This window comes from Cajanus cajan, chromosome 1 (assembly GCF_000230855.2).
Source record: "Cajanus cajan strain Asha chromosome 1, NIPB_CcT2T_4, whole genome shotgun sequence".
Lineage (NCBI taxonomy): Eukaryota > Viridiplantae > Streptophyta > Magnoliopsida > Fabales > Fabaceae > Cajanus > Cajanus cajan.
The window spans coordinates 10,015,571-10,028,605 of record NC_138517.1 but is presented as its reverse complement, the minus strand read 5'-3'; the positions used below and the strand labels follow the sequence as shown (position 1 = coordinate 10,028,605).

Here is a 13,035-nt window from a genome sequence, read left to right as displayed (position 1 = left end):
GTTAAAAAATACATTCATTGAAAAAATCAAATATAATATAAAAGTATAGATATATCTCAAAATGTGAACATAAAAAAGATTTATTTTCATTATATGTTGTTATAGGCAGTGTTTAAAAAACCGGACCGAACCGGCTGGTCGAACCGGTTAGACCGGGAACTGGTGGTCCAGCCGGTCCGAACCTTAAGTTGGATCGGTTATGCAGTCGACCCGTTTCAAACCAGATTGAACCGGTCAATTTTCCGGTTCAACCGGTGAACCGGTGGGTCAAACCGGTTCAACCACTTTTTTTTTTTTTTTTTTTTTAAGGGACCATAAACTACAAAAATAATAATGAAAATTGAATCTTTTAATAGAAGAACAAAGATTCTTATTAAATATAACAATAACTACTTGTTCTAATGTATTTGTTTATATAATATACAACTTAAATAACTTTTATAGTATATTATTAATTTTATATTATATATTTAATAATATAATATATATGTAAATATTACATATATTATTTTGTGATATCAATTGCAAGCATGTACATATTATTTATATTTTTAATTTGTATTAATATACAGTTTAATATGTAATTTTTTATATATTTTTTACAAAATAAAAATAAAAATAATTTTAAATAAGATAGAAAAATTGAAATTTAAAATAAGATATAAATTTATTAAAATTTATAAGTATAAAATATATTTAATATGAATATTTTTTTAATAAAAATAAATAAAAACTGAGTCATGCGGTTCAACTAGTGACCCACCGGTTCAACCTTTGACCCACTGACCCAGTATCTTAACCGGTTCGATGACCGGTCCGATTTTTAAACCTATGGTTATAGGTGATAATCTTTTAACAACTTTGGTCCAATTTTATTTTTACTAACAGGAAAAGAGGGAAGAGACACTTAATTTCTTTTAAAAAATAATGATCCATTAGAATTTAAAAAAAAAATCAATTTCTATAAGCGCTGGAACATTTTGAAGGGACTATTCTTTGACATAAACCTTTTTAGGGATTCTTATAAATTCTTATTCTATTTTTTATTTCTTATATTTATTTATAAATTAAATTTATCATTTTAAAATAAATTATTAATAATTAAAAATAATTTTATGTAATAATATAAATTTTAATTTAAAATATAAATTATATATTTAAAATATTTATTTATACAAATTTTAAATATAATTTATATGTTTAAATATAATATTTATTTTATATATTTTACTTATATATAATAAATATCTGGCACGTGATAAGAAAAGATTAAAATAGTAATAAAAATAAAATAAGAGAATAAATAATAAATACATATTTTAAATATATAAATTATGTTATATTTAAAATTTGAAATAAATAAATATTTCCAAAATATAACATATATTTAAGATTTGTAATAAATAATTTGTTATAATACGATATTTTTAAATATGGATATTTTTTTAAAAATATCATCTAAAAATAATGATGAAAATGATATAATATAAATGGAAAAAGTTTTTAAAAAAACATTTCGTTAAAGAACTTCTAAATATATTCTGGTCAAAGAATAATGTTTGAAAAGATTACCTTTCTATATAGTTATTGTCTATAAAAATAAATAAATTTCAATTAAAAAACACCTGTATTAATGAATTATTTTAATCGAATAATATCAAAATTTGATTTACACTTAAAAAATGTTAATTAAATATTATATAAAAAAATATGACAAAATTATTTAATAATAAAATAAAGTTTTAAAATTATTTGAAATTTGAAAGTGGGTGTTGAGTTTGAGAAAAAGCGGAAAGTAAAATGATGTGAGGTGCAGAGTGTGTGAAATGGATAGATCTGTTGAGGCGATGGTATTGGGCGAGGGAAGGACACGTGGCAAGTTGCCAATCTCACAAGATCCTTTTTCCTCCGATATATCCTCTCTCTTTTCTCCTCGCCTACCGCCACGACACGTGACCACTCACACCCCTCACGTGTCCTGCTCCCATCTCACAAGGTATCTTTCGCTCCCGTGCTTTCTGGTACCTTCACGCGCAATCCCCATCGCACCGTCCGTTCCCCCACGCCCCAGCGATCGCAGCCGTCGCCTCCTCACCCGTTCCCAAACCCGCCACGCAACCCACCGACACGTGGCGCAAAAGTAGCGGTCAACGCTAAATATTTTTTATTTTCAGTTTTTAACCTTATCCCCACCCCTCCCTTATAAATCTCCCTTCCGCTCCCTTCATTTCTTCCACCTCTCACACAGTATTCACTACAATCCAATTTCATTGCAAACAACATTTCCAATATTAATTTTAATTTTAATTTTAAATAATTATATCTAACCCTTCTCCACCATTAGCCTTTTCATTCTAAGGACAATTAGAGAATGGCGTTGAGTATGACTCACCAGATCGGAAGCTTGGCCGGAGCGGCGGCGGTGGCGGCGACGGTTGATTCCTCGGCCGGAGACTCGAACGCGGCGGTGAGTGCGGTGTCCTGGAAGTCCCCGGCGGCGAGTCTGAAGTGCAAGGTGATGAGATCCGAGGGCGGGGAGCTCTCGCCGCCGGTGAGTCCGTGCAGGTCGGCGGCGCTGGGAGCGGTGCGGGCGGATCTGACGGCGGCGTGCGAGGTGTTCGAGAAGGAGAAGGAGAAGGAGAAGGAGCACGGCGGCGGGGGGAAGCAGGGAGGCGGCGTGCCGGTGTATGTGATGATGCCGCTGGACAGCGTGACGGCAGGGAACGGGGTGAACCGGCGGAAGGCGGTGAACGCGGCGATGGCGGCGCTGAAGAGCGCGGGGGTGGAGGGGGTGATGATGGACGTGTGGTGGGGGCTGGTGGAGAGAGAGAAGGCAGGAGAGTACAACTGGGGAGGGTACGCGGAACTCCTGGAAATGGCCAAGAAGCACGGCCTCAAGGTGCAGGCCGTTATGTCTTTTCACCAATGTGGCGGAAACGTTGGGGACTCTTGCACGTGAGTATTATTATTATCATTATCATCCCATCTCTTCTTTTCTTTTTTCTTTGCCATTAAAATGTTAAATACTTTCTTCATTGCTTCATTTTTTATAGGATTGCTTGTTTTTACAGACTAAGGAAGCTTGTAGAGATGAGTAGAATGAAATTAGTATTTGTAGTCGTTGATGAACCACAGTTATCATGTTTTTGTCCACAATTAATTTTCGTTGCAATATCTAATGCACAGTTTTTAGTAGATTTTTTCCTTTGTGTTAAAGTGTCTTCACTATTTCATTTACAAGCCTGGAAATCAACGAAATTCTATTCGACCAAGCTAGAATTGAACTAAATTTTATTCAGACCAAGCTAACCAACCACTTTTAGGTAGTTTAATACCATTTGCATTGGTTTGACAACAAAAATGTCTTTTTTATAGGATATTATATTTCTTATGTATAACTTTTTCTGCTTTTTATAATTTTGTGCAATTATGAAATAAAAATAAAAATATTTAATGTTTTGGAAATTTAAAAATATTTATTATAAGTAAAATGATTACGAAGAAAATTTTGTTTTATGGTGTGTTTGGACGAGGAATTTTACAAATTTAAAGAATTTTAAATTCTTGGTATTTGAATTACTTTGATTTCAATTTCTATCATTCTTAAAATATTTTGTTTGGATAAATCAATTTAAATTTCTCAAATTTTAAATTGTTGGGTTGGATATGATAATTTGATTCTACCATGATAAAATTGATTTTAAAAATATATTTATATGTTGAGATTTTTAAATTAAATTTTATAAAAATAAATATTAGCTAATTTTTAAATATTTAATAATTTTAAAAATTAATATTAAAATAATATTTAATAATTTTAAAAATATTTTTGAATATTTAATAATTAAAACTTGAAGAGATAAGAGATAAGATAAAATATATAAGTAAAATAAGAAGAAAAAAATTATGAGAAATTTCAAATTCTTGCTTTTTTGGGAGAATTTGAAATTCTACTATTTTAAAGAATTTCACAAATGTATGAATTTTAAATTCCTTATAAATTCTTCATCCAAACAAGATATTTCACCTCAAAAAATTTGAAATTATTCAAATAAATGAATTACTCCATTTAAATTCTTCATCCAAACACACTATTAGGTAATTTTAACATGATTGATAGGAAATTTTATCTATCTTTTAAACATGTAGTTTGAGGTTGGATTTTTTTTTATTTGAGTATGAAAGAATATTTGCTAGAAACTTAATCCTTTAGAATCTTAATATTTTGGAAAACAAGTTCGATACATAATTAATTATATACAATGTATAATGTTTGAATAATGAAATTTGTTTGGTCGAGCAATTTGGATGAACATGCACCGTGGAAATGTTATTCTGTCTCTTTTGAGGAAAATGTAGGATGTGAAGATCTTGAATTCTCATTTATCAACTGAATTTGTTTTTATTTTTTGGTCATGTAAGTAATTTTTTTAAGGCTTAAATTAAAATCTCTTTACGGATTTTTGAAAACTGCATAGGATTTTTGAAAACTGCATAGGATCTTCATCCGAGAATATGTGGTTATTGTTTTTTGGAGTTTGATGATAATTGAGAATAAGAGGCGTACCGTGCACGGTGACGTTGAAAAAAATTTCGTGAAATGTAATTTCACCGAAACAAAGAAAAAGTTTCGTGAAATGTAAAATTAACGTGTTAAAGGGGTTTTGTGATGGGAGATGAAAAAGCCATGAGACACATGTGAGGTTGGACTTGTTGTATCACTTTGCTTCTAAATGTAGTATTCATCATTCTATGAACGAACTAGGAACCTGGAATTATTGGATCTTGAGAATTGTGTAAACTTTATTGATTATTATTTAGCCCGTTCCCTTTTACTTAAATTATTTACTGTTCTAAGTCAATTTTAATTGAATGGTTTAAACATGATTATTATACTTATTTTTAATGTATTTTTATTATATTTTTTGTGGGGTAACAGATGAGTTTTTTTTAGGTAACACATATTTTTTATTCTAATTACAATAACTTAAAATAATTCTAAATAATGTCTATATCGTTACTTAGAGAGGCGTGGTGTGCACGGTGCAGCGAGTCTTATATTTGTGGTCCTAGTGAAAAGTATACATAAAAACACGAGGAAAGAGTGTGGTGTGGTTTTGTGATGGAAACTGGTACCACGTGTGTTTGGACTTCTAGTTCTTCAGATTCACGTCGGTATCGCTATCGCCACAAAAAGTATACCAATTTTTAAGGATCTACCTTGTATTTAGTGGGCCCGCTATCTTAATTTGTTTTTCAGTTTAAATTTTGAACAACAAAATTTCTTTTTAAAAGAAATGTAAATAATAATATTTTAGATAATTTTTTTAAATGAATAATTTTGGTATAAACTAAGATATATCTCTAGTGAGTGGAGAACATTATTGTCGAAGTGAGTTTTTTTATTTATTTATTCTTAATAAAATCACACAGCAAGGGGATTGAACTAACTCTTATTAACATACTTAAAAAATCCGCCCTATCTGTGCTGAATCCTATTAGTATTTTCAATGAATATTTGGAGTTTCCAACTTGATCCCCCACATGTTTTTCAATGAAATAGTATGGGAGTTTCTGTTTATTTATTTATATAAGAATTATTTTCGACGGCTATATCTTAAAAGGTATAAACAATAAAGGTTGACTTCCCAGTGATCATGGGAGTTTCTATTTATTTATTCGAGTCCTGTGTAACACAACATGGGCATAGCAGTACACGTTGATATGATATCTCTCCATTCCCAAAAAATAAATGGTAGGAAAAAAACTGAACTGGTGGCAGTTGCCTAGTTCCTGTTTGTGTGATTCTATAGATATTATTCCTTTCAGTCTTGCTACATGTAGCACCGTGTTGGAATAATCTTCTTGGTGGGCTTATCAGATTGGTGTCTTGTGTGCAGTATTCCCTTGCCTAAATGGGTTGTAGAGGAGATTGATAATGACCCCGATCTTGCATATACCGATCAATGGGGAAGAAGAAACTATGAATATGTATCACTTGGATGTGATACTTTGCCCGTGCTCAAGGGCCGAACCCCAGTTCAATGTTATGCTGATTTTATGCGTGCTTTCAGAGACAATTTCAAGCACCTCCTTGGTGATACTATTGTGGTACTTATCTGCCACCCTTTTGTTTACAATTTTTCCTTGGGGCTTTCTATTTTATGTATAAAAAACTGTGATTGTTATGTTGCATAACTTCTTATCTGAACTTCTCTTACTGGCATTTTTCAGGAAATCCAAGTTGGGATGGGACCAGCTGGTGAGCTGCGTTACCCTTCATACCCAGAGCAAAATGGGACATGGAAATTCCCAGGAATTGGTGCTTTCCAATGCTATGACAAGGTACATTTGTGTTTTTTTCCCCCTCCATTTAGTAAACTTATCAAAACAGAGTCATATAATATTGTCTCTTTGCTTTGTATTTCTAATGTTTAGTTATCCAACTGTGCAGTACATGTTGAGTAGCTTAAAAGCTGCCGCTGAAGCTCAGGGCAAGCCAGAATGGGGAAGCACAGGCCCTACTGATGCTGGCCACTATAACAACTGGCCAGAAGACACTCAATTTTTCCGCAAAGAAGGTGGAGGCTGGGATGGTCCATATGGTGAGTTTTTCCTCACCTGGTACTCCCAGATGCTGTTGGACCATGGTGAGAGGATTCTCACATCAGCTAAGTCAATCTTTGATGACACTGGTGTCAATATCTCAGTAAAGATTGCTGGTATTCACTGGCACTACGGTTCAAGGTCTCATGCCCCAGAACTCACAGCAGGGTACTACAACACCCGATTCCGTGATGGCTACCTCCCCATTGCTCAAATGTTGGCGCGACATGGTGCCATTTTCAACTTCACATGCATCGAGATGCGCGATCACGAGCAGCCACAAGATGCTCTTTGTGCACCTGAGAAGCTCGTGAAGCAAGTGGCTATGGCAACGCAGAAGGCACAGGTCTCGCTCGCCGGAGAAAATGCGCTGCCACGTTATGATGAATATGCACACGAGCAAATCATAAGGGCATCTCAGTTGGATGTTGATGATGACTCAGGTGACAGGGGGATGTGTGCATTCACATACCTGAGGATGAACCCACATTTGTTTGAACCAGATAACTGGAGGAAGTTTGTGGCATTTGTGAAGAAGATGAAGGAAGGGAAAAGTGCCCACAAGTGTCGGGAAGAGGTGGAGAGGGAAGCAGAGCATTTTGTGCATGTTACCCAGCCTCTCGTGCAGGAGGCTGCAGTGCTCTTGCACTGAGAATTGTTGGACATCCTTTTGTTGATAATAGTGCTTAGGAAAGAGTCATAAGTGGGTTGTTGAAAGTTTTAGTGAACCAGCAACCCAGGTTTGTGGCTAAGATGTAAAATTTTGCATTATATTGTTGTTTTCTATTGTATGCCCCTAAAGCTTCTACTTGTTACCCTTCGTATTGGGTACCTGATTATAAAGACTTCGGGTAATATTATCTTAAAATTATTCTAGTTGTACAAAGTAGTTACATATTTCTGTATTATTATATCGAGCTGCTTATAAAAATGTCATTCCTGCTGCACCTACAGGGGCGGAACTATGAAGGGACAGGGGGGAGCCGTGGCTCCCCCAAAACTTTTATATATTTATTTATTTTTTATATATATTTATATATTTTAATATTATATTTATATATTATTATATTATTAATTATAATAAAAATAAAAAACTTTCTAACTTCTCAAATACGTTTCACGTCACCTCCATTTCATTCAAACAGGTTCTATGTAGCTGCTTCTCATTCACGCTCCTGGCCTGGGTACCCCGTTCCAAGTGCTCGAGTTTTGGCAGCATAAAAACACTACTTGCAGTACAAGTAGTGTAGTGCATCCAGTTAGAATCAGAACTACAAGCCCAACAAGATTTCCAATTGAAGAAGGTAAGTCATATATACCACTATCACTCATATCAAGTTCCCGAATGTTTTTCATCTTTCCTAAAGTTTCTGGAAAACTCGAACAGGTTCTGCTCGCCCTTCCGATACGCTTCCGAAGAAAATCTTGTGGAGCTTCCCCTGATTCTCTCCTTTGCAGTTTTGGTAAATATGAATGAAGAATGATGAACAAATGCTTGATTCATAGTTTTAAAAATTGTATTGATTATCAAATCGATTAAAATATTAATTTCATTCCTTGTTAAGTAAACTAGTAATTTTTCCTACTTATATGAATTACTTGTTGAAAATGTTGAAAACTTTGGTTGAAGTAAACTAGTAGTTTGTTCATGTGCTTATTAAGAATTTTAGAAAATTGAATTTGCTCAAAGTTTTGCATAGCTAGCTTGAGGAATATATAGTTTTGTATTTAATTATAGTAGTATATTGGTATGAGTTTTTGTATGTTTTGCATTGTGATAATTGTGAAAATATTTTTTTCCTTTTTTATATAGGTGAAAGGTGATAAATATATATTAGAAAAATTATGATAAAGAGTAAAAGAATTGATTCTTTTTTCAAGAGGAAGACTTGTGATAAAGATGAAAAAAATGCAACTTCTACGTCAAGTGAACTTGAGAAGTTTCCCAAGAATCCAAGAATTGAAGAAAATGATAAACAACTCTCAAAGGTTCCTAGAGTTACATATAATGAATTTGAAAATTCTTTGGAACGTGATCCGGGGAAACGCCCTCAAATTTGGCAATACCCATCAAATCAAACGGATGAGGTACGGAGGGCTTATCTAAAATGGGGCCCATATCAAATGCATTTAGAAAATTATCCTTTGTCTGGTAAAGAAGATCATCCAAGGAGATTTCAATACACTTGGTTTAGCATATTTCCTTCATGGTTAGAGTATTCGCCTTCAAAAGATGCTGCATATTGCTTGCCTTGCTATCTTTTTAGTAAACCAAGCGGACGCCTTGGTTCAGATGTTTTCATTGCTACAGGTGATTGAATTTGAATTCTAATTGATAATGAGTTGATTATCATCAACAAGATTTAACTTTGTGGATTATTTTTTCTACAGGTTTTAAAAATTGGAGGAAAGTTAATAATGGAAAGAAGTGTGCATTTCTTAAACACATTGGGAAGGATCCTTGCTCACCACACAATAATGCAGTGAGAGCTTGTCAAGACTTGTTGAATCAAAATTGTCATATTAGGAATGTTTTTCATGTGCAAAGCTTAGATCAGATTATGAAGAATCGTTTGCGTCTCAAGACTTCAATTGATACGGTTCGTTATTTATCACTTCAAGCTTGTGCTTTTAGAGGTCATGATGAAACTAGTGAATCAAGGAACCAAGGTAATTTTCTTGAGATGATAAAACTAATTGCATCATACAATGATGAGGTTGCAAAAGTTGTGTTGGAAAATGCTCCATATAATTCCAAATATACTTCCCATAAAATTCAAAAAGAGATATTGAATATTCTTTCTACTAAAGTGAAAAATCATATTCGTGAGGAAGTTGGAGATTCTAAGTTTTGTATAATTGTTGATGAAGCTCGCGATGAATCAAAAAAGGAACAAATGGCTCTTATTTTGAGATTTGTTGATAAAAATGGTTTTATACAAGAGCGGTTTTTTGATATTGTGCATGTTAAAGACACTATGGCATTAACTCTGAAGAATGAATTATGTGTTGTACTTTCTCGACATAATCTTAATGTTTCTAATATTCGTGGTCAAGGGTATGATGGTGCTAGTAATATGAGAGGAGAATGGAATGGATTACAGGCATTATTCTTAAATGATTGTCCTTATGCATATTATGTTCATTGTTTTGCTCATCGGTTACAACTTGCCTTGGTTGCTGCATCAAGAGAAGTTATTCCAATTCATCAATTCTTTTCAAAATTGACTTTTATTGTGAATATTGTTTGCTCTTCTAGTAAGCGGCATGATGAGTTACAAGCTGCCAAGTTAAATGAAATTGCATATTTGCTAGAGATTGATGAGCTTGAAAATGGTAAAGGGGCAAATCAAATTTGTACTTTGAAACGAGCTGGGGATACTCGTTGGAGCTCCCATTTCTCTTCTATTTGTAGCTTGATAAATATGTATGATGCAACTTGTTCTGTTTTAGAAAAAATTATTGTTGATGGATCTACTTATTCTCAACGTGGGGATGCCGATAATGCTTACAAAAGCTTGACCTCATTTGAGTTTATATTGATCTTGCATTTGATGAGAGAAATTATGGGGATAACAGATGTTCTTTGTCAAGCTTTACAACAAAAATCTCAGGATGTAGTTAATGCTATGCATTTAGTTCGTTCTACAAAAACACTTATCCAAAACTTGAGAGAAGAAGGTTGGGATAAGTTATTAAAAAATGTGACATCTTTTTGTGAAATCATAGTTCATTTCGTACAATGATCAAATTACGTTACACATGCGAACATATTGATCCCAGTACATGAATACACTACGTAATTAAACAAAGAACAAGAAGACTATTCTACTTCTACTCCTAAAAAAGAGAAAAAAACAAGTGGCCGAGAGTCAGTCATACCCAAAAACGATCTTGTGCACGAAAGCCATGTGTGTGTGTAGGCAGAGAGTGCTTCAGAATCCAATTCTAGTATGAGTTTTTCGACACCAGTAAAGGTCCGTACTCCTTGTATTTATAGAGCAATCAAGGGCGGTTAATTCTGTACATGTACGCTTTTGACTTATAACCGCTATCCACTATATTTGCTACGTGGTCTTGACTCAACTTCCTTTAACCGCTCTTCCCACGTTCCTTGTTTTCTCGATTGATTTTTTTAGTAACCGTTTTGGCTTAACCTCCATGTTCTGACAGTCTCAACTTTTCAACTATTTTCGAGCAACACTTGTTTTTTCGAGTCCCATAATTTCATCATGTGTTGATTTTACTTCTCAGGCAGCGCTATCAATCTTTTCGAGTCACATGATTTTCGAGTATGCCTAACAAATGCCCCCCTAAGAATTTGTTTTCGATGAGCATCTTAGGAGAAAACTAAATTCCTATCAAGGTTGTTCTTCGATACTTCCTCGATTTGTTTCTTGATGTTCACTTTACTTGACGTTAACTTAATCTTTCTTTCGATGAAAACCTATTCTTGTAAGGTACTGACCATTTGGATGTGACATTGATAGTTCTGGCGGCGCATACTTCTATTTTTCCATAAATTTGCCTTCTGATATGAAACGTTTTGGCGGTTGTTTTGGAAATTCAATCTAATAAAATAATCTTGCCTAACCTAACCCGTTTCAACCTAGGCCCATTTACCTCGTTTAAAACCCCTTTTTCACCCTAGGGTTAAATTGTTTTCACCACTCTCTTCCTTCTTAGTCTCAAAATGCTACCTTCGATGGTGGTGTTACTATATTGTAGATAAACTCATCGATTTTGATGGCTTTCTGAAAAAGCTGATTAGTTCTCCTCTTTCTTGTACGCAGGGGCCTAAACAACCAGGTACTTTCAAGAATCAACTTATCATTTATCAATTCGAACAATTTTTTAAGGTTTGTTATCGACCTGACAATGCGCACCAAACCATTTTTGACGCTTCTGTCTCATTATCGAAAATGGTACAACGGAACATTCGCTCAAAAAAGGTAATAAATCCTCAAGGTAAAACTGATTTCGAAAAATTTTGTCCAAAGCATATACCTCCTCTTCCAAATGCCCTTTTTGGTCTAGTTAAACATGTATCTCATCCTCCTTGGGTGAAAACACTCGACCCGTTTTACCTTGAGCGCAAAGAAGTTCCTGTAAAGAATAAAGTTACCTACGCGAGATGTTCCGTGTACGATTTTCCTCGAAACAAATGGTGGCCATTATGTTGGGTCAATAACATTAACCCTCCTCCTGGTAAATATTTTTCACCTCCTTCCTCTTCGCGTATACCTTAAACTTGTCTCACTTCTTTCCTCGAAACTTGTAGCTTTCATCCCTCAGCGTGTTCCTCGACATGTTGATCCAACTCCTGATTGGGAGAGTGACGATGACGAGGATAAGGAAACATCCAAAAAGGGTCGAAAGAGAAAGACCGCTGCTGACAAAGTTTCTTTACGTTCTAAGGTATACCTTGTTCGGATTGCAGTTTTTCTCGAAACTAATATTTTATCTTACCTTCTCGAAATTCTACTCTACAGAGTATTGGAAACTCGAAGAAACAAAGAATAGGTTCAGACAGTACCAAAACTGTTAAGTATCTTAACTCAAATATTAAGATTATTTTCTTGCTCGTTTTTCATACCTAATCAATTATTTTCCAATTCAGGTCTCGACCACAAAAAAGCAAGACAAGGGGAAAGGTAAGATGGTCTTGCCTCTTCCCAAAAAACCTCAACAATCCTCTGGCGAGAAGTTGCTTAAAGACGCCATGAAGTCCGTTCCTAAGGTATCTCAATTTCGACGTCTTTCCTCCTTTATATTTCTCTTATGCCTTTAACCGTTCTAAAATCCTATTAATAGGATATTGCGATTATCCCACTGGATTCTTCTCAAGGGGGTGTCTCAAGAGGTGCAGAAAAGCGTACCCTTTGCCACTGAGGTAACCCAACATGTTCATCTTGTTATACCTTGTGACTCGAATTTCCTCTTGATGTTTAGCCTGACTTCTTCATTTCCTCAGTTGTCTACTCCTCAAGTGCATGTTGCGGCGCTTGCCTCTGCCATGGCTTCGATAGAAGTTCCCCCTCCTGTCGAAGAGGGTAAGATTCCCCAACCCGAACCTTTGACTAATATGGAGACGCGGCAAGACTCCGCTCAAGGTGAACCTACTTTCGAACTACAACCTCCCTTGGATCCGAACCAGGGTATATTTCTTTCGACTTTAATCTTCGATATGATACCTTGTTGATGGAAGTTTCTTATGATTTTACTTTTGTGCAGGTTCAACTGAGTCCCCTAGACCTTTTACCACTTCTCCTTCAACCCAGGGCGGTGCTACTTCTTCTGTCCAAGGTCTTTCCTTGATTCCCTCTCCAGATTTGGATTTGATGAGTTTCTTTAATGACGAGGACGAAGATATCTGGACGAGTGGTCCCTCTGGGTCAGAGAAAGACAAATTGAAGGCTGTTGAGCCAG

At 34.7% G+C, this 13,035-nt stretch overlaps 2 protein-coding genes across 5 annotated transcripts; both read left to right on the top strand.

Annotated features, from left to right (window-relative positions):
- The first annotated feature begins 2,222 nt into the window (after positions 1 to 2,222).
- Positions 2,223 to 7,474, top strand: LOC109789002 (beta-amylase 1). Its single transcript, XM_020347858.3, has 4 exons — positions 2,223 to 2,955; positions 5,901 to 6,111; positions 6,235 to 6,345; positions 6,455 to 7,474. The coding sequence occupies exons 1-4, from the start codon at positions 2,372 to 2,374 to the stop codon at positions 7,256 to 7,258; spliced, it is 1,710 nt and encodes a 569-aa protein (XP_020203447.1). The 5' UTR covers positions 2,223 to 2,371; the 3' UTR covers positions 7,259 to 7,474.
- Positions 7,475 to 7,629: 155 nt separating this feature from the next.
- Positions 7,630 to 12,719, top strand: LOC114915080 (uncharacterized). Of its 4 annotated transcripts, none has more exons than XM_083074528.1 (10): positions 7,630 to 7,910; positions 7,994 to 8,069; positions 8,420 to 8,917; positions 8,998 to 9,206; positions 11,400 to 11,415; positions 11,888 to 12,024; positions 12,099 to 12,149; positions 12,227 to 12,346; positions 12,421 to 12,499; positions 12,581 to 12,719. In XM_083074528.1, exons 3-9 carry the CDS (start codon positions 8,452 to 8,454, stop codon positions 12,496 to 12,498), a joined length of 1,077 nt encoding a protein of 358 aa, XP_082930654.1. In that variant the 5' UTR covers positions 7,630 to 7,910; positions 7,994 to 8,069; positions 8,420 to 8,451; the 3' UTR covers position 12,499; positions 12,581 to 12,719. The 4 variants fall into 4 exon arrangements, with proteins under 4 accessions (XP_082930654.1, XP_082930647.1, XP_082930650.1 ...); XM_083074521.1 differs by having other exon boundaries at positions 11,400 to 11,814; XM_083074524.1 differs by lacking the exon at positions 12,099 to 12,149 and having other exon boundaries at positions 11,400 to 11,814.
- Positions 12,720 to 13,035: the final 316 nt, after the last annotated feature.

Coding starts and splice junctions, on each gene's coding strand:
- LOC114915080 (XM_083074519.1), top strand. CDS start 8,452: ATGATAAAGAGTAAAAGAATTGATTCTTTTTTCAAGAGGAAGACTTGT. Junction 8,918..8,997: donor AGATGTTTTCATTGCTACAG/GTGATTGAATTT, acceptor TTTTTTCTACAG/GTTTTAAAAATTGGAGGAAA.
- LOC109789002 (XM_020347858.3), top strand. CDS start 2,372: ATGGCGTTGAGTATGACTCACCAGATCGGAAGCTTGGCCGGAGCGGCG. Junction 2,956..5,900: donor AACGTTGGGGACTCTTGCAC/GTGAGTATTATT, acceptor TCTTGTGTGCAG/TATTCCCTTGCCTAAATGGG. Junction 6,346..6,454: donor CTTTCCAATGCTATGACAAG/GTACATTTGTGT, acceptor CCAACTGTGCAG/TACATGTTGAGTAGCTTAAA.